General features: G+C 41.9%; 1 protein-coding gene across 1 annotated transcript; it reads left to right on the top strand.

Moving 5' to 3' along the window:
• Window position 1: 1 nt before the first annotated feature.
• On the top strand, window positions 2-19,152 carry scn4aa (sodium channel, voltage-gated, type IV, alpha, a). Its single transcript, XM_067488576.1, has 27 exons — window positions 2-105; window positions 6,384-6,687; window positions 6,892-7,010; window positions 7,136-7,225; window positions 7,316-7,444; window positions 7,563-7,654; window positions 7,930-8,217; window positions 8,298-8,361; window positions 8,529-8,670; window positions 8,804-9,001; window positions 9,331-9,501; window positions 9,948-10,077; window positions 10,277-10,515; window positions 10,601-10,774; window positions 10,879-11,235; window positions 13,574-14,029; window positions 14,418-14,453; window positions 14,628-14,760; window positions 14,903-15,057; window positions 15,142-15,315; window positions 15,463-15,585; window positions 15,853-16,134; window positions 16,220-16,273; window positions 16,494-16,631; window positions 16,780-16,884; window positions 17,134-17,404; window positions 17,484-19,152. The coding sequence occupies exons 2-27, from the start codon at window positions 6,433-6,435 to the stop codon at window positions 18,776-18,778; spliced, it is 5,670 nt and encodes a 1,889-aa protein (XP_067344677.1). The 5' UTR covers window positions 2-105; window positions 6,384-6,432; the 3' UTR covers window positions 18,779-19,152.
• The last annotated feature ends 1,730 nt before the right edge of the window (window positions 19,153-20,882 follow it).

Here is a 20,882-nt window from a genome sequence, read left to right as displayed (position 1 = left end):
ATTACGCCCTCGGTGGGAGGCTTGACGGAAGACTTGATTTCTTTTTTTCTTTCCACCTCCCTAAGGTTCTTGGATTTTGGGGGAATATTTGCCTTACTGTGTAAGGTAACCACCACCTACTTTTGTTGTCTTCCGTGAGGCGACTGCTGCACGAGCCCCGAGTTGGAAACGTGTCCCGTCAGGCTGCAGGTTGAAGATCCCTGCTTGCAACTTCGGACGTGATTTGATCAATACGTTTGGGTTCTGTTTTTGTTGGTCACGAGTCGCATAGATTCATTTCTTTCCTTGACTTTCTCGAGCTGGAATTAACTAGTTTGAACTTGTAATTTTCTATATTTAATTGCCCACTTTTGTGTTTTGGTAACATCCCCAGTTTCTACCAAGTAAAGCCATTCGGTTTGGCTGATAAAGAGGAATTTGTACTCATAAAGTACAGAAAATGGCTGTCGATTGTATTGCAAATTGTTCTTCTGTAAAAGAAATCAAATGAGCGATTTAGTTCTAATAATAAACGTGGAGCTGTAATTGAGCTTAGGTCAAATTTGGAATGGGTAGATTCATGGCGTCACAGTAGCGTTTGTGTTGTGAAGTTGCGCGCACGTGCTGTTTCACTTCACTGTTATGCTACGTTATCTACTGTACACTGCGCATGAGCATCATGACATGCCCATGTCTTCACCTGGCAGGTGAATGTCTGACTGGAGGCACGTGGCTGTAATGTCCAATGTGGACACTTTGCAACCTTCTCGATCCCCACTATGCCTCCTCCCACTGGGACAAAGTGTTATTTTTAGCCCATGTGTTCATGGCAGATGGGCCAGATACTGTGATGCTCTGGATGCTGTTACCCCACTATTTCCCTGCTGGTAATCCATGTTGCCTAGAGGTGTAGGACTATGGAGGCACCGTGACGTCATGCAGGCAAAGCACATATTTGCACACGGCAAGGACTCTGGTCAACTGTGCACCTGTAACTCATATGTACCAGAACTGGCTCCTCCAGTGGAGCCACATGCAGATTTCAGTCTTGATCAGGTGGTTCTTAAGTTCTTAGAGGGAATTGTTTTCACATATTGCCTAATTTGTCTCGTTTTTGGCCGCTGATGGCAGGAAATGCACATTTATGATGCTTTCAACACACATCACGTGTGACTTTGTATCTGTGGTCTTCCACACTGTTTGTGTGTCTCGCGTCACATGTTCTTGGATGCAGAAGGTGACGGTTTTGAGTTTCTTTCACCAAGTGGGCCCATGTGACTGCTTGGCTAGGCCTCTGTATTTTCCAGAATACTCAAAAGGTAAAATAAGGTTAAGTGAAGTAAAACTTTTTATTTATTTTTTTTTGTCAGAATGTATCATCTCATTTGTCCAATTCAGTGCCGTTTTGATTCGAACATGAGTAGCTCCCTGATGGATTTTCCATGGGCTTGATTAGTGCTATGATAATAGCCTTTCTTGGTCTCTTACGAGCTGGATGGAATATTCTCCATATCACTCCCACGTGTAGTCCACTCAGATTTCTGTGCTGCGAATGCAAAGGCCAAATAGGTTCGTTTAAGACAGCAGAAATGTCTTTGGAAACCTGTGTTAGACTATATCAAACAACAGAATATGACAACATTAATCTTACATGTGTGCTTTATCCCACAACAACTTCTTGTACTTTATTAGTCAGCTTCTCTCTTACAAAGTTGTGCAGCTTTACCACCCTAATTAGATTATACTAGGTTTTGACAGCTCCTCACTATGCAGCAGTAGTGGAAGGATACCACAAATGACAGCAGCTGTCCTCTTAGCAGCAACATAATGCATGTAGGGATATACAGTACAGCAGTGTGACTGGGTCTAATGTGCACACGTCTGAGACAGGCATTAACAAAGTGAAAGACTTCAAGGGCTTGACCCTGAGTAATTACTGAGGCCAGGGGCATGCTGCTAATTTTAAGTTCATTCTCTGAGCTTGCAGCAAGTGCAAAATTGCATCCGCTAACAACGTACAATGACAGGTGGGGAGGGGTGTTTTACTGTGGCCCCCAGTAGGGTTTGAAATACAAGGTTAACGGCTGACAGGGCGTTGAAGCGGAGTATTGCGATTTGACCCCGTGAGAAAACCGCGGGAGCAGGGGCATGGCAAATGTCAAAGGACGTGTGGATAAAAACCCAGGGTTTTTTTTTCTGCAAATCTGTGGTTCACAACTTCACCTGAAGAAGGTAATTCTGTTCATGGCGTCTGCTATTCTTACATAGGCCTTAATAGAACATAGAAAAGGGTCTCTGTTCCTCTCCAGGTCCAGTAGGGAGTGCTCTCAAAAAGTACTCTTATATTTTCCACAGGAAGTACAAAGATCTATAATCAGTTTTCTTTGATGACATTAGGCCATTTGGCCCATTTTCCTAGAATCTTAACTGTTTGTAGGAAGCCTGCACAACCTCTCTTGCTGTTAAATGTCCCTGGTGATAAAAGCCTAACACTAGTTCAGTAAGTTTTTCCAGAGGTGAATATTTGCATTTGCATTCCACAGCCAGTTAGTGTAACGAAGATGTGTCTACATTACCGTGTCTATATCCTCAGCTGGAATGCCACCGGTCACATGGCCTTCAAGCAAGGTCATATATATATATATATATATATATATATATATATATAACTGTCAGGGAGGGTTCTGAAATCTAACATTTCCTCCCTGTCCCTCAGTTTACCACCTGTCCTCAGTGTGCATGAGCTGACTGTCTTCAGCTGAACTCTTAAAATCAAACCATTGTTAGAAAAGAGGCTGATGATGAAATTGTGAACTGGAAGTTGAGTAGAAAAGTATGCATTCCTGCCATCTGACGGCAGCATGAGTTGTACACATTTTTGCCGTTAGACTCTTTCAGTGTCATCCTGAAATCGGTCCCCAACATTCACGAACCTAATGCATGTATGATGCCCTTTGCCACATCAAGTGTGTCTTAAAACGACAGTCATGTGTCATGAACATGAACACTAAAACAAATTTCACGTGCTGTAATGTTAATTCCCGGCCTCTGCAAGAGCCTTCCGGCTGCACCAGGGAGCTGCATCAGCTGAATGTGTCGCTAAATCGAGCGATGAATCGGGCCACAACAGTCACAAAAGGTCTGTGAAATCCTGGAGAGACTGGTAAGTGAACATGTATCTGAAGACAATGAGTCACATTGAGTGGATATCTCCAAAATTTTTGTTCAAAATTCCCCTTTTTGTTACTGCAACTCGACGGAGAAACACAAAATGTTATAGTAAAGAGAATTTGAAAGTCCACTTAATCTGTTAAACTCAGACTCCTTAAGTCTAATTTTAGTTTTAGAATTACATTTCTAGAACAGACCAAGCGGGGGTAGAGCTAGAGGGGTTGCCCTGGGAGGCACTGGCTACCCTTAAAATGGTGACAAGGTGATGGGTACCTGCCGTAGGTGTTTCAGCACAAAGAGAAATCTGAAGCAGCAAATAAATGACTAGCTTTATAAATAGAGAAAAAGTTATCATTTTGTTCCTATGTCACAATAGAATTTTGCAACCCTCGCAGATTATTCCTGCAAAGGATGGATTTTTACCTTCTCCAAGTGTTTAATAATATAATTTAATAATAGAGTAATGGAAAATGGTAGATAAGCTTTTTTTAAGCTAACATTTGAAAGTTACAATGCTGAAAAAACAATAAACCAATATATTACTATTTATTTAAGTTTAAAATCTTTTAAAATAATTATTCAAATGTGCCACCCTGTGTGCCCGAGTCTGGCCACTCCAATAAAACAAATACTAGAGCCGCCCCAGATAACAAGAACTGTGACTTTTCAGACCTCATCACTTCCATTGAAGAGACTTCAAGAGATACAGTATCTTGATGATCAGTATGAACAGAGGGATTGATTACAACACATAAGAAGTCTTGGAATATTCATATGAGCAATCGACTGCTATTTTAAGACAAAGAGAAGAAAGATGGGAAACTGTCCTTTAACATGTTGCCAACACACCGTTGCACCAGCATTAACGATTGAATAGTAGTAATAGAAAATAATAATAGAAAACTTACTGTAAGTAAATGATCTGACTACTTCGTCCATCACAGAATCAAACACAATTTTTCTTTTGCACTTCAACTCAGACATTCAGACATTATTGTATTTCACAGACATATTGTATGAAACATGTAAGATAAATAGAAATTATTTTATACTAAATATACTAAATGTGTGAATAACACACTGATGTATGGGCAGATTTAGAGAAATGGGCCCCCACTGTATCTGCTTTTACTTTTTTGTGACTTTTTAGGGGCTATGTGTCTGTTTTTGGACATTTTGTGTCTTTTTTTTTTGTTTTAGCTGTTTTGCACCACATTCAGGTGGTGTCAGGGTATTGTTCATCATTTTGTTTTTAGGCTTTTGGATCACTTTGTGGTAGTTTCAGCTCTTTCAAACACATAAACTTCAAGGGCTTTTCGCCATGGGCCCCATGCCTTCTTTTTTTTAAAAAGACTTTTGATTGCTTTAGCAGTAACTGTGTGATGTAATGTAATCAGGAGAAGTTTCCTGTAAGCCATGGAGAAGCACATCCAGTCTCAGGATGTGTATTTTTAAGGTTGGCTCACAGTCGATAGCAGTGGGGCCATGGCTCCCAGAACAGGGGTTTGGAGATGGGATGGTGAGAGGTGAAACTAGGGTTTGGAGGAATAGTAAGTAGGGTTAGTGGTCCGGGGGTTCTGCCTTCTGTCTGCAAGGGCACTGAAAAACGAATTGGTTACTTTTAACAGACCACTCCAGTAAGATGGTGCTAGTGTGAGTGATTATGTGACGTGTAAAGTTGGAATGACTGCAGTCTGTGTTACAAGAAACAGAGATTTGGAGTATCATGTAGGGAGGCAGTGTGTGTGTGTCTGTGGGGGGCCCCATGTAAAACAGAAGGTAGTTGGCCTGCTGTCCTGTTTATCGGAGGGATGTGAGGCACAGAGCGAAGGCTCAGCCAGGAAGGAATGAGCAGAGTCATCGGGCTTCTGTAACACGACGCTCCACCTTGATTGCCCGTAGCAGCTGTGCAGCCACCGTATCTGTGTGACAGTGTGCGTCTCCTCACTCGTGTGTGAATGCATCATTTTCTGTTTAAGTGAAATGGTTTGAGAACACATTATCCTACAATAAAGTGGGATCAGTGGCTATTGTCTGTCTGTCTGTCTGTCTGTCTTGGTAGTGCAATCTGCTTTTGTGGATCTACTGTTACCTTCACGGTTCAGAAGCTCATCATTTCCTTTAACAAACTTTTTTGCAAGTGGTGATATTATGAGGGGACAGTGAAAATATGACGTTCGCTCGAAAAACAGTAAACAACTAATATGTTGGAAGAACGAATGAAATCTTTTGTTTTCTGTGTGTGCTCGCTGTTCTGAAGCACATTTACGTGTAGCAGCTACATTATTTTGTCCATGAAAGCGGGAACCTAACCGTAGGTGCTCCTGTCAAAACCAAGTGATTTGCACTGCTTGCTGAACACATCAAAGGGTGTAAGCAAACGCCACTTGGAGCTGACACGGAGCGTCTGCTGAGTTAATAGGTAATCTGATGTACACATGTAATGTCATGGTCTCTTTAGAACGGTGGGAAAGTCCAAGCTCTGCTCAGTCCTGAGTGCATCCAGTTGGTTTGCTACCATCCTGACAGTTTTAAGGGCTTGTGGGGTAGAGAGAGAGAAATAGAGGGGTACCGGGTTACAGATGCAGGGCACAAAGAACAAGGGAGGGCAAGGGGCTTGGACTTAGACTGTCATAGATTTAAACCGTTTATAATCTGTATGAAATTATTAGGTTGTGTTAAATAAAGAATGTCCGGTCAGAGGAGATTAAGCAGATTAAGATAATTTACATACGATTTTATACGATCCTGGACCTCGTTTGACAGAACTATTGTGAACCACTGCTTTTGCACGTTTGCCACACAATGAAAAGATTTGGCACCATAGGAACTGAATTGGTAGTGAGTTGGTGACTTTTTAAAGAGACATTAAAAGTGATTTATCATGTAAAAATTACTGCCAGATTTAATGGTTTAAAATTTAAATTGTAATATTTTTAAAAGTCATTTTAAGTTGTAAATCTGGTGTGATCAATAAATATAGAATATCATCACATACTATTTACAATACAAAATTACTTACAATTACATTTGCCACTAATTATTTATATTTGGACTAATCTTCTCCTATACAATGTCAGAAAATAGTTGAGTGGAGAAAGAATCATAAATGTCACTAAGTTTTCCAATCTGATCAAAATGCTAATGCTCTGGGCAGAACTGCTTAAGGTGTCTTGGTCACTCTAGCTGATGATGTATGGCCCCATTTTCATTTGTTTTCCTCCTCCACCCAGCTCCTTCTAGGGAAACCCTGGTGAGGTGGCATCCCTTCGCAATGCGAAGATGGCGACCCTGCTCCCTCCAACAATCAGCTATGCGCTCCGCCCCTTCACCCGGGAATCGCTGGCGGAGATCGAAAGGCTTCAGGAGGAAAGAAAAAAGGCAGGAGAGGTAGAGGACCTCGACGAGGAAGAGCCAGCAGCCCCAAACGTCGATCTGGAGGCAGGCAAGAGCCTGCCCATGATCTACGGAGACCCGTCACCAGAGCTGCTTAACACGCCTCTAGAGGACCTGGACCCCTTCTACAAAGCCCAGAAAGTTAGTCCGAGCTTTGTGTTTGATGGCATGACGTCAAAATGACAAGATTCTACCACCTGACCTAACATGAAATTATTGCAGATGTATGGGGTCTTTTACACAATGTAATTGGCAGTTTGCATGTCGCACATTTTTTTTAAAGCATTAATTCAAGTTTGACAACACTAAGTATTTATTGAAATGAGCTTGCATTTGTTTTTTCAGACATTCATTGTGATCAGCAAAGGAAACACAATCTATAGGTTCAACGCTGACCCGGCTTGCTATATTCTGAGCCCCTTTAGTTTGATTAGGAGAGGAGCCATCAAAATTCTTATACATTCATATCCTTTGAGTTGCCGGAGCTTTTAAGTAGCTTTTGTGTGTTTAGGTTTGAACACATTTGACTAAGAGACAAGTTGTTTGCTTATATGCAGCACTCGTGTTTGTTTCCTTAATCCTGACTTAAATTATTTAGCATGTTCATCATGATAACAATCCTATCGAATTGCGTATTCATGACGATGAGCAACCCACCAGCGTGGAGTAAAACTGTTGAGTGAGTACTTCATCATTTGGGTTTCACTGATTTCACTCATAAAATTCGTTTGACCTTTATTACCCCACGTGTTGCGCCATTGTGTTCTAGGTATGTTTTTACTGGTATTTACACCTTTGAGGCGACAGTCAAAGTGTTGTCCAGAGGTTTCTGTGTGGGATCTTTTACATTCCTTCGAGATCCATGGAATTGGCTGGATTTCATGGTGATTAGCATGGCGTAAGTATACCTTGACCGCTTGGATGCATTTAATAACACACAATGATCCAGATGTTGCTATGGTGACTTAATATATCTTCTGCCGTTGATGAGTTTATTAATTATTGTTCCTCCACAGATACGTCACTGAGTTTGTTGACCTTGGCAATGTTTCAGCCCTCAGGACATTTCGTGTACTTCGAGCCCTCAAAACAATAACTGTGATTCCTGGTAACCTTTCTTTAATTTTAACATGTTATAATGAGACTTTGAGGGTTTACAACCTTTTAAAGACCCTTGGTAACAAAGCTAAAGTTGACTGGTGACTAGTTCCTAAGGAGCTACAGTGTCCCGTGATTTAGGAGTAATACACTGGTCATGAGAAGAAATGAGAAAATGAACTATGTTTTATGATTGAATCGTGAAACACTGCTTTTTAAATGTAATTATTTGTAATTAATTGGATGTTTGACCTTTAGTTTCATGTATTATTTGCATTTTGTCAGGTTTGAAAACCATAGTGGCTGCTTTGATCCAGTCAGTGAAGAAAATGGTGGACGTCATGATTCTCACCGTCTTCGCCCTCGCTGTTTTTGCTCTTGTCGGCCTTCAGCTTTTTATGGGAAATCTGCGTCACAAATGTGTGCGCTGGCCCATCGATATGAATCAAACCGCGTCTGAATTTTTTAACACTACAACAACGTTCAATGACACCGTGTCCTATTACGACCCGATGGGCAACGCAACATATTCCAACAGTACCTTCAACTTCCAGGAATATATTGAAAACACAGGTATGTTTACCACGTTCTCCTATTATGAGCTGAGAGATGAAATAGATTTCACTCTTTGCTCTTTTTGTTTTTGGGCATAGAAAATCACTATTATCTGGAGGGAAGCAAAGATGCTCTTCTTTGTGGAAACAGCTCTGACGCTGGGTATGTATTTTTCACACTGGGATCACCTCGCTGATGTTTGTCTGCATCTTTTAACTCATCGGCTGCACATGTGTTTTTTTTCTATGGCCACTGTCACAATGTAGAACAGTGTTAAGATCAGAAGTTGGGAGAACAGTTGTAGCAAACTGACTCTTCTTTGCTGATAGAGAGTGTCCAGAAGGATACACGTGCATGAAGGCTGGGAGGAACCCTAACTTCGGCTACACCAGTTTTGACTCTTTTGGCTGGGCCTTCCTGGCCCTCTTCAGACTCATGACCCAGGACTACTGGGAGAACCTTTTCCAGCTGGTTGGCACTTCTCTCATTTCTTGCTAACACTATGACGAACTCCAACTTGCCGTTTTTAATTTATTTTTTATTTCAAAATTAAACTTACTTAAAGAAATTTGTCCTAAGTTCTCGTAGCTTCTCTTTTGCACAGATCCTGCGGGCAGCCGGGAAAACATACATGCTGTTCTTTGTGGTGATTATCTTCCTGGGGTCCTTCTACCTCATCAACCTCATCCTGGCTGTGGTGGCTATGGCATACGAGGAACAAAATCAGGCAACTCAGCGAGAGGCCATTGAAAAAGAAGAAGAGTTCCAGCGGCTACTAGAGCAACTCAAGAATCAGGACCAGGTATTTGTGCAAGTCATGAGGACAGAACCAAGAAGCAATGCACACGATCAGTGCGGTTACTGACCCTATTGATCAAATAAGGTAGTGGTCATGGCGCCTGCTACAGTTTGCAGTAGATATAGTTTGTGTGTGTTTCCGCTGTCATCTGAGATGTACTGTACACACAGTTGGGTCCAAGCATATTTGAACAGTGACACAAATGTCACCAGATGTGACAGGAGAGATTAAGAGGATGTTTCTGTTGTTTGTGGTCTAAATATGATAAAATATTCACCTTTTGTGAATAAATCTTGTAGTAAAACTAAAATCTTGTACCTTTTACCTGACAGGCTCAAACTTACGGAAGCCGAGCCACTCTGACCAGTAAGAAGTCGCTCAGTCATCACACGACGTCGGAGTTGGCAGATGACGAACGGAGTATTGAGCATGATGAAAATGTCAAGGACTGTAATGGGAGACTTGTTCCTCGTCTGATCATCAGAGCGCCCACCATGGTCAAGGTCAGTACCTGGCAACAATTTGACAGTCATGCTGATTTGAGTTTTTAAAGTTTTTTTGGTCGAGCTTAGTAGGGTTGACATATAGTTGCTGTTAATTGGACATATGCATTTGCAAAATTACTCCCTTGTGTAGCCTGTTTGATTTGCAGACATTAACAATTTAGTCAAGGGACTGTGTGAACAATGGCACAGATGATGCCGCCATGGTCTAAACATACACTTGGGTAAAAAGCAAATATATCTTGACCCATAAAGCGATAGAATTTTGACTGGCCGGTTCAAGGACATTTTTCCACAAAGGTGGAAAATGCCAAAAAGGAAGAGGGTGGACTTGCTTGTGTTTCTACTGTACACATACCAGATACAAGTGTAAGTTTACAACTATGATCAAAGAGGGGATTTCTTCATGAGCTTTCAACATTCTGAAAGTTTTTCATATTTTACAGTGTACTACAGATTTTGAGCTCAGAGAAAAGTCAGTGGGCTCTGTGCACAGTGTGCTTCATCTGGACGACCCAGGACTGACGCAGAGGTCGGCCAGCGCTGTGACTGTGCTCACTACAGCTGCTATGGAAGGTCAGTGTCAATGAGGATAGAAGCTTCACACTGACGATGCACAGGCCATCGTCATGCAGTAGCCCAGATATCCTGAATATACTATATACTTCGGTTATGTCACTTAGCCTTAGATCCTGTCGGCTGCACCCTTATCATCACCTAAGGATTGATTAAAGTTGACAGTAGACTACCTGAGTGTTTGTCTGGCTGTGTCTAGAGTTGGAGGAGGCTCAGAGGCCATGCCCACCTGGTTGGTACAAGTTTGCTGACATGTTTCTGAAGTGGGACTGCTGCACGCCCTGGGTGGTTTTTAAAAAGTGGGTGCACTTTGTGGTGATGGACCCTTTTGTTGACTTGGCCATCACCATCTGCATTGTGCTCAACACCCTCTTCATGGCCATGGAGCACTACCCCATGACCCCGGAGTTTGACTACATGCTCTCAGTGGGGAATCTGGTGAATATGTGCCTCATTTTCTGCTCATGTACATCTCAGACTCGATCTAGTCAGTTCTTGTAAAGGCAAATCTTTTCCTGTTTAGGTTTTTACTGGAATCTTCACAGCAGAAATGTTCTTCAAGCTCATCGCCATGGACCCTTACTATTACTTTCAAGTTGGCTGGAACATTTTCGACAGCATCATCGTCACTCTCAGTCTGGTGGAGTTGGGGCTGGCAAATGTCCAGGGTCTCTCTGTCCTCAGGTCCTTCCGTCTGGTGAGCCACATTTACTTAACTAATTTTTTCCCCCTTCACCACAGCTGTGACACTTCCTACATTATTTACTGTGTCTGTCTGTGTATTTTCTGTGATGGACACAGCTGCGTGTTTTCAAACTGGCTAAGTCGTGGCCCACACTCAACATGCTGATCAAAATCATCGGAAACTCCGTGGGAGCTTTAGGAAACTTGACTTTGGTGCTAGCGATCATAGTCTTCATCTTCGCCGTGGTGGGCATGCAGCTCTTTGGCAAGAGCTACAAGGACTGCGTGTGCAGGATCTCCGACAACTGCGAGCTGCCGCGCTGGCACATGAACGACTTCTTCCACTCGTTCCTCATCGTGTTCCGCATCCTGTGCGGGGAGTGGATTGAGACCATGTGGGACTGCATGGAGGTGGCTGGAGCTGGGATGTGTTTGGTTGTTTTCATGATGGTCATGGTCATTGGGAATCTAGTGGTGAGTGCACTGCTAAAATACAGTTTTAAATCTGACACAGATATACAACTGTTGCCGGACAATAAGGGCAGATTTCAGCAAAATTCACTTTGCTTTGGGGTGTAGAGGTTTTGTACTGCTAGATTAAACAAGTGTCAAGTGTCTGAATCCAGATTGTCACAATAGCAGTTGTTTTTCTCTGTGTGTGTAGAACCTCACTATTAATAGTGCAAACGTTTTAGTCAAACAATACACAGTAAACCATAAATAGTTGGTCACTGCTGATGTTCAGGTACACACAACACATCTAAACTCTGACCAGCCGTCACTAGTGTGAAGCTGTAAAGCTGACAGACTATTTTGTAAAATCTTTCTAAATCTAGCAGTTATCTCTTTATCGTGCCAGGAGGCTTTGTGGCCTGCATGTCTCAGCAGTTTATTGTTAACCCCTCAGCTGAGGGATGCCAAAAACAGACACATCACACCTGGGGGAGAAAACTGTTCAGTACGAGCAATGTCTGCCCTGACAAAGCAGGCTGCAGCAAGTTGCTGCATGCTGTTATTGTTTTGGGGCTCGCAAAAAAGCGAAAAATGCCCCTAAAAATACCGCCACACAACATCTCATACAGCAACTGCTGAATCGACCTAGTTGCACAAACCTTTTCGGCCAGTTTGCGATGCTTAGTGGAGAATCTTGAGTGTCTGGAGCATGAAAATACTGTCCCTGACATTTCATCTTGGCCTCGTAGAACAAGGCTCTCCCAACTGTCACTGTCCAACATCATTTCAGCATCGTATTCAATGACTGAGCCAAAACCATTTCCTGTTAGGTTATTCATAGAACTGAAAAGGAAATCACTTGTCGAGTTCTATTTAAATCAAATGACCTTAGCTACCAAATAGTGGTTTTGACCTTGAGTGTGTGCTAAGATCCGGCTCAAGTAAGCTTGCTGCCACTGAGGAAACAAACACAAACAGCTGAGCGAGCAGAGCTCGGGTGGCAGGGGACTGTGTGTGAAGGAAAGACATCTGGTAGCAGATTGAGATGGAATTAATGAAGCGGCAATCAGGGTTGACAAACGCCTTCGCAGCATATAGAGAAGAGTAACTTGCATTTTTAGGGACATGTTGGTCATTTTGTGCTAATTTTTCCCCCTAAACTCTTTCTCTTTTTGTTCCTCTTTCAAAATTACTTAACCCTCTGGATAAGACACCAGAGGGTCTGCGTCTACAGAGAAAATGTGTCAGCTACGATTTTGACATGTGCGTAACACAAGCATGTCACACAATCGATATGTTTTATTCAGTCTAGCTGTCTTCACTGCCCCTGTGTCGGCTCACAGGTCAAGTGTATTTTTTTTTCCTGGTCTACCAACATTAAAATGATTTTCAAAGAGCCACCAAATCAATGCATTGTTAAAGAAATCATAGAAATTCATTAAGTAAACACGGCTCCATCGATGCTACTACTCAACAGCAGTGTCCAATTCACTGTTTTTTACACCACATTTTCATGATCAAACAGATTAAAAGACAAAGAAATCTAATCCACTGGAAGGGCTGTCAGTACTTTCCTTTAATACTATCCACTACTGAAAAATGCCTCGTCATTCGTAACAAATTCAGTACATAAGAATTAAATCATCAGCGTCACGGAGTCAAAGAGCAATGCAAAAACTGACTTCCAACCATCCATTCTTTCTTTGAAATTGACATTTTTTTTGGATGTGTCAAAAGTCCTTTATGTAAATTCTACATCATGAAGGTCAAAATTGATTTTAGTGCCGCCAAATGAAACAGGAGTTGTTATATAATCTCCGGTTATATGATCATTTGTACAAATTGACTTGTAAGGTATGAGCTAGGACCTGATATTGTTTCTTTAAGCACACCATGGGTTACTTGACAGTTGATTCCCTGTTCCCGAGAAACACTGTAATTTCTGTTAGAACAGATTTTGTGTTGTCTATTCAAAAAACATATTTATTTACATTCGTCTGCTGCCTGGCATGTGTTTTATGCAGCCCATCCGTTCCCCTCAGCCCTGTTTACGGATTCACAGCTCCAGTGCAGAATGAGAGAGATCAACCCGCCGCTGGCCTGCGTGTAACCATGATCTCCCGCTAAACCAGGGAAATGGGAACTGAGAACGGGTTTAAGAAACTAAAGATAGCTGTGTCTGCAACAGGAGGCAGACAAGATAATATTTACGGATGTGCCATCACAGGAACAATTTGATACGTGATGTGCATTTGAGCTCATTTGTGTTTACTTTAGAAACTCAGTCATTAGTATCAATAACTATATTTACTTACATTTCTTATTACAATCATCACACATTTTCACTTTCTGTCCCCAGGTGTTGAACCTCTTCCTGGCCTTGCTGCTCAGCTCATTCAGCGGAGACAACCTCTCAGCAGGAGACGACGACGGAGAGATGAACAACCTCCAGATCGCCATTGGCAGGATCACACGGGGCATCGACTGGTTCAAAGCGTTCGTCATTCGAACGGTCCTGCAGATGCTTGGCAGAAAGCCCAAGGAGCCGGAGGAGGGTCTGTCGGACGTCGTGGACCCCAAAATGGAGGAAATTGAAATGAACCATTTGGACACTAGTCAGACTTTCAAAATGGCAGATGGTATATCTAATTGTTTGGTCCAAGGTCGGCCCTCTGGCTTTATTGTGGATGGGGAGCTCAGTCTGAATGTGCCAATCGCTCAGGGAGAGTCAGACTTTGAGAACCTGGATGAGAATGATGAAGATGATGCTCACGATTCAGAGATTTCAGATGATGAAAATGGACGTCAGAGCACTGTAAGGAAAAAAACAGCAAAATAAATGAACCTAATTGGTATTATGTTGTAAATCCTCAAGCAGTCGTAATAAATAAAAGTAAACTAAATAATTTTACTGTCCCGGTATAAGAAGAATGCTCAAAGAACCTCAAATTGTCTTTGCCAATCATGCTTCTACACACCTTGCATAAATATGAAATTGTGGGGTGATCTAGTGTAATGTTGTTTAATTTTGTCTAATGAACAAACTTTTTGCAACAATTTGGTAGTATTATAACCTAAAATCAATGAAAATCTCAAATATTTCACTCAGATAGATTTTAGGGACAATTCTATATCTGTGCAGGATATATCCGTCTCACTGTTAATGAACACTTGGTAATATTATTTCTTTTAATGTTTTCCAGGAACATAATCAAAGTAATTTGTCAGGAAATCTCAAAGTGAGTAACGTTCACAACCACTCATAATTATTTTGTCTCTGACCTAACAACAACATAAGCAGCTGTTGGCCACAGGTTGAGATGTGTAAAGATTGATATAATGATATATAATTTTTTTGAGCGTGTTTTTTGGGGGGGGCCTGTAATTTACCTGCTCTCGTTATTCTCAATTAGCTGGTCGGTGCTTTGAATGACGGGGACTCTTCAGTCTGCAGCACAGTGGACTATCAGCCACCTGAGCCCGAGCCAGAGGAAGTGGAAGAAGAAGAGCCAGAGCTACTGGAACCAGAGGCCTGCTTCACTGACAGTACGGACGACCTGTAACACAGCATCAAATACCTGTGACCCGTAACACTGTCCTCTCACGATTGTGCAGTAACGTCATGTATTTAAAATATAGTTGTACCGATGCATGACGCTGAGTAATCCTAAACTTTTGCTCTTCCCAGACTGTGTGAGGCGCTGGCCATGCCTGACTGTAGACATCACCGGAGGTAGAGGAAAGAAATGGTGGAACCTGCGTAGAGCTTGCTTCACCATTGTGGAGCATGACTGGTTTGAAACCTTTATAATCTTTATGATCCTGCTGAGCAGTGGAGCCCTGGTGAGTGCTGCTTTATGGTGGTGTTAACATACTATAATGCAGTGGGGACATCTAGGAATCTAGTGTATCGTCCTGTGTCGGCAGGCCTTCGAAGACATAAACATAGAAAGACGTCGAACCATCAAGATTGCTTTGGAGTACGCCGACAAAGTTTTCACCTACATCTTTGTTATCGAGATGCTCCTTAAATGGGTGGCGTATGGCTACAAGACCTACTTCACCAACGCCTGGTGTTGGCTAGACTTCTTCATTGTAGATGTAAGTTTTATATTAATGTTTTCGTTTTTTTTTTTTTTTTTTCGCATTGCTGGCCAGTATCCGAAACATACAAACAAACAAACATATGTTGTGTTAGATAACGTCTGTGGTAACACTTGATTAGGAAATGTTTTGATTCTGCCACAGATTTCCCTGATTAGTTTAGTTGCCACCTGGATGGGCTACTCTGATCTTGGACCAATCAAATCCCTCAGGACCCTCAGGGCGCTAAGGCCGCTTCGAGCGTTGTCAAGATTTGAAGGCATGAGGGTACGCGTTTTTTTGGTTTGTTTTTCCAGGGACGTGCTTTAACAAATGTGCACGGCTAACACTGATTTAGAATTGAAGGCATTCTCATGCTACTTTGACCAGCTTTCCCCTTTCGTGTTTGTTGTTGAATGCATGCTTACACCATGGATGCTTTAACAGAGCTTACTGAGGTAAGAGTACCACCAGTGCATTGACTCACACCCAGTTTCTTGAAGCAAACCTTCATATTTTCTATATCATTCTAATAAAATGCTCTCTGCTGGGCAGGTGGTGGTGAACGCTCTCATTGGGGCGATTCCCTCCATCTTCAACGTGCTGCTGGTTTGTTTAATCTTCTGGCTCATCTTCAGCATCATGGGAGTTAACCTGTTTGCCGGCAAGTTCTACCGCTGCATCAACACCACCACAGAGGAGCTGTTCAGTATGACCGAGGTCAACAACAGGAGCGACTGCATGGCCGTCAAAGAAGCCACACAGGACGCCCGCTGGGTCAACGTTAAAGTCAACTATGATAATGTTGGGCAAGGCTACCTGTCCCTGCTTCAAGTGGTGAGCGGTGCAGCTGGGAAAAGAAGCCGAAAATTGTTGCACGCAATAAAAACACATTTCCAGTCTATGATCTCTGTGTTTGCAGGCAACTTTTAAAGGTTGGATGGACATCATGTATTCTGCTGTGGATTCCAGAGAGGTAATAACTTCATTTCAGAAGTGAAAAATTGCATTAATAATAACATTTTAATAACATATTAAAATATAGGGAAATCAGAGGGAGGCCTAATGGCATTCATTTACATGTCCTACCCAGACTAGATCCAAAAGAAGCATGTTCAGTATCAGTGAAGGCGTCCTTTAATTTATTCGTAACAGATTAAGAAAGATTTTTCATTTTTGTTTTTTTTTTAATTTAGGTGGAGGAGCAACCCTCTTATGAGATCAACCTTTACATGTACATATACTTTGTCATCTTCATCATCTTCGGCTCTTTCTTCACACTGAACCTTTTCATTGGTGTCATCATTGACAATTTCAACCAGCAAAAGAAAAAGATAAGCATCACAGTTTTCATAAGAAATAGTCTCCAACAAGCCAAAACAATTGATGTATTTCTTAAACCTCTTCTTCATTTTGAAGTTTACAAAAGTTCTCACTTAATTTAAACACCTATAGTAATTTTTTATTTTGCTGTGTCTGCACTTTGGAGATAAAGATATCTTCATGACTGAAGAGCAAAAGAAGTACTACGAGGCAATGAAGAAACTTGGCTCCAAGAAGCCACAGAAACCAATTCCACGTCCAACGGTATGTCAGTCATTAATATTGACAACAACCTTTATGTTACAGTATTTGTAAAAGGCTCAAAATGAATTATCATCTATATCGTTTGCTGTTGAAAAGCATGAATGATGTAAGCTTGCAGATCTGTTTGGCATGTGTGGCATGTCCTTCGTGACCCCTGTGAGGACCTTGTCTGCACACTGCTGGTGTGAACAGGCCAAATTTACCCCACTGGGTTTGTGTTTCTGCTCCTCGTCTTCCTTTGACCTGCAGAACCCAATCCAGGGCAGGGTGTTCGACTTCATCAGTCAACAGTTCTTTGACATCTTCATCATGGTCCTCATCTGCCTCAACATGGTGTCCATGATGGTGGAGACGGACGACCAGAGCGCAGAGAAGGAGGATTTCCTCTTTAAACTGAATGTGGCGTTCATCGTTGTCTTCACGGGAGAGTGTCTGTTGAAGCTCTTTGCCCTGCGCCAGTACTTCTTCAGGAACGGGTGGAACGTTTTTGACTTTGTTGTGGTCATTTTGTCAATAGCGGGTAGGTACCTAATACATTTTTGGTGTTCAAACAGTTAATAGATATTCACATGTTGTCTCTGATTGTCTTTTTATTTCAGGTACTATGCTCTCAGACGTAATCGAGAAGTATTTTGTGTCACCCACTCTGTTCAGAGTGATCAGACTGGCCAGAATAGGCAGGATCCTGCGTCTCATTAAAGGAGCTAAGGGCATTCGGACGCTTCTCTTCGCTCTAATGATGTCGCTTCCCGCCCTGTTCAACATTGGCCTCCTGCTCTTTCTCATTATGTTCATCTTCTCCATATTTGGCATGTCAAACTTCGCCTACGTCAAAAAGGAGGCTGGAATCGATGACATATTTAACTTTGAGACATTTGGCGGCAGCCTCATCTGCTTGTTTCAGATCACAACGTCGGCTGGCTGGGATGGACTTTTGCTTCCAATGCTGAACAGGGAGCCCCCAGACTGCGACCCAGACTTTGAGAACCCGGGCACAGATGTAAAGGGTAACTGTGGCAACCCGGGTATGGGTATGATGTTCTTCTGCAGCTACATCATCATCTCTTTCTTAGTGGTGGTCAACATGTACATCGCCATTATCTTGGAGAACTTCAATGTGGCCCAGGAGGAAAGCGGCGATGCACTCTGCGAGGAGGACTTTGAGATGTTCTACGAGACTTGGGAGAAGTATGACCTGGAAGGGTCTCAGTTCATTGAATACAGCCAGCTTTCAGATTTTTGTGATGCTTTGCAGGAGCCGCTCAAGGTGGCCAAGCCCAACCGGCTTCGCCTGATTGAAATGGATCTTCCCCTGGTTATTGGGGATAGGATCCACTGCCTGGACGTCTTGTCGGCCGTCACACAGATGGTACTGGGAGACACAGTGATGATGGCCGCAATGCGGGAGAGCATAGAGGCTAAGTTCATCCTGAACAACCCCACCTCAGACTCCTTTGCACCAATTACCACAACAGTGCGCCACAAAGAAGAGGGGCGGGCTGCTGTAGTCATTCAGAGGGCGTACCGCAACCATCTACTGAAACGCTGCATACGCCACGCCGCTTTCATGCACCGCTCTAAGAGGATGGCTAGAAGGGACGAAGGTGTAGATCCACCGGAAAAAGAGGGGCTGCTTGCACGAAAGCTGGGAGTTCTGTACGGGAGCAACGAGGACCTGGCAGAGGAGATGGAGCGAGCTGCGTTAGAAACTCTAGCAAACCAACAGCCCCTTTATCCAGAGACACATCACACAGGAGCAGAGTGGGGTCCAGAACCGCCTGAGCCAAATATAATAGTTGTACCTGTAGAAATCACTAATGAGGTTTTATTACATTCTGCCCCCATCCAACAACTCTTGACCCTACAGACAAACTTGAGAGAGTCAGTTGTATAACAAACAGTGCAAGATAATCTATACTGTGAGCATGTAGTGTTAGTTAATTCGTTTTCCATATTAGTTGAGCTTACACAGTGCTAACGAATGTTGAAATAGCTTTTTTCATAACTAAACCTGGCTAATAATAATATTTAATTAACTGGAGTGCATGGATGTCCCTGATAACACACCACAGCGAATTTGAAATCCTATAATTCTAAATGGAAAACAGAAATAATTAACTCAAATGAAAATTTATTTGGCAATAAAATAGATTTTTTTTTAAAAAATGTGTACAAATAGTGAATTCTGATGTCTGTGTTACCCTCTTTTCTGTGCCTGCAATATTGACCATTCTATACTAGTGGGTGTATGTGATATTGTCAAAATTAGGGCACGGGATTATAAACAGCCACCTCCTAAAAAAATGCAAGAAGTGAATGTCAGCTAGTTAAAAAAAAAAAAAAAAACACCTCCGGGAGTTTGAAAGTGAACGTTTGTGGACCAAAGTCTGTGTGTGAATAGAACAATGTTGAAATTACAAGACACGGCAAGATTTTACCACAGATGAGTGAACCCTGCCCTCAGTTTGCCAGTCTATGCACACGATTCATTAAGCCATTTCCTTGGACTGTCACCCAGATATATGGATTTTTTTACAACACGACCCCTCGGGGGTGACGTAAATCCACATTCTAAGTCGGCAGTCGCTTTACTTTGTATGGCTGTTTTCAGAAACCCAAACCATGCACCCCAGTTACCAAACATTGAGCAACTTGGCGATCACATTTAAAAACAGGATTATCCTTATTGGGTTTTGTGTTGTGTCATGCCCAGTTGCTTTTATTATTATTATTATTATTATTATTATTATTATTATTACAACTCTGCAAAGCAAAATTTGGCAAATGAATGTGCATATGGCACAACATCACAGCAGCTGCACTGACATTGTATCATTTCACTTGTGTTTTCCTTTTATTGGTGAAACATTTAACAGAACATTTGCTGCTTTAAGTCAGCTTATTATTTCAGTTAGACTATAATATTACCCTTTCTGCAGTTAGTTTTATATGTAAATTAAAAACCGAGAAGGCAAATGTGGATCGGTTTCACTTCCATACCACCAGTGAAACTCTGATCTGTTAGTTAACATGTGCCAGCTGATGCGGATTGTAAAGGCCCAGTTTATATCGCGCTGCATCTGTGCCAACTACCTTCAGTTTTCTAAGTTTAATCACTGACTTCTGCATGTGTCATAAATAATTTGTACATTTAAACAAATTATTACATGTACATCTTCTCCCCTCCATATTATCTGATGGCTCAAAGCATCATTTTATGGTTCAGGTTTACTGTGGCTCCACATTTAAAATGTGATGTTTACATTAATGTGATTGCAGAACAAACATCTTAAGCTCCATGTTCAATTCAATGGTTTTATATCAATGTCTCTTAAATAGCAATAACTATAGCAAAAGGATGAGTTATGTGTTTCTTGCTGTACTTTCTAAAATGAAGATCTGCCTCAGGTTGGATTACGTGCACAGTTTGTCTTTAGCACAAACACAGCTGCGTGTCGGTTAAGGTAAATACACGACTCTGTTAAGTTATATAAAAGTCCCCAAAGTCTAGATAATCACACCTTTTTGTTGTAGCGATGGATCTAGTCACTTCAAGTCTGTCCTCATGTAGAAAGTTTGCTTCACTTGCTGTTGTGTAAGTCTTAACTGAATTTAAAAGGTCTTACTTTTAATATTTTCATTAATAACAAAAGCACTTTTACAGTTTTCTAGTTTGTTTGTTTTTTTTTTTACAATAGAATGTAGATGGTTGTATCTTTTCTTCTTTTTGTGTTCAGCGCTGTTTTAACATCAAATCTGGAGGAAAATCGAAAATCTCTTTGTCTTATTCTGCCTCATCAGCATGGCAGTTATTCCTGTCAGAAGTCTGTAATGTGATCTCAGATGCTGCTGCAGCATGTAGCTCTGGTCTCCCCTGATGTCGTCTCCACTAGACGTATCCTCCTGTTGTTTACATTTCTGATGGAGGGGAAACCATAGGGAGAGCCCCCATGGTGCACCCACACCTCAGTGTTGCCTGTAAATACATATTTTGTTTT

Source organism: Channa argus, chromosome 20 (assembly GCF_033026475.1).
Source record: "Channa argus isolate prfri chromosome 20, Channa argus male v1.0, whole genome shotgun sequence".
In the NCBI taxonomy this organism is placed as follows: domain Eukaryota; kingdom Metazoa; phylum Chordata; class Actinopteri; order Anabantiformes; family Channidae; genus Channa; species Channa argus.
Note: the sequence above shows the minus strand (reverse complement) of the source record. Positions and strands in the feature narration are given on the sequence as shown.

What these genes read in the sequence shown, in the direction of transcription:
- scn4aa (XM_067488576.1), top strand. Translation starts at nt 6,433, where the DNA reads ATGGCGACCCTGCTCCCTCCAACAATCAGCTATGCGCTCCGCCCCTTC. An exon ending in GAGCGCCCACCATGGTCAAG is followed by an intron (nt 9,502 to 9,947) that starts GTCAGTACCTGG and finishes CATATTTTACAG; the next exon opens with TGTACTACAGATTTTGAGCT. An exon ending in TCAACCAGCAAAAGAAAAAG is followed by an intron (nt 16,632 to 16,779) that starts ATAAGCATCACA and finishes CTGTGTCTGCAC; the next exon opens with TTTGGAGATAAAGATATCTT.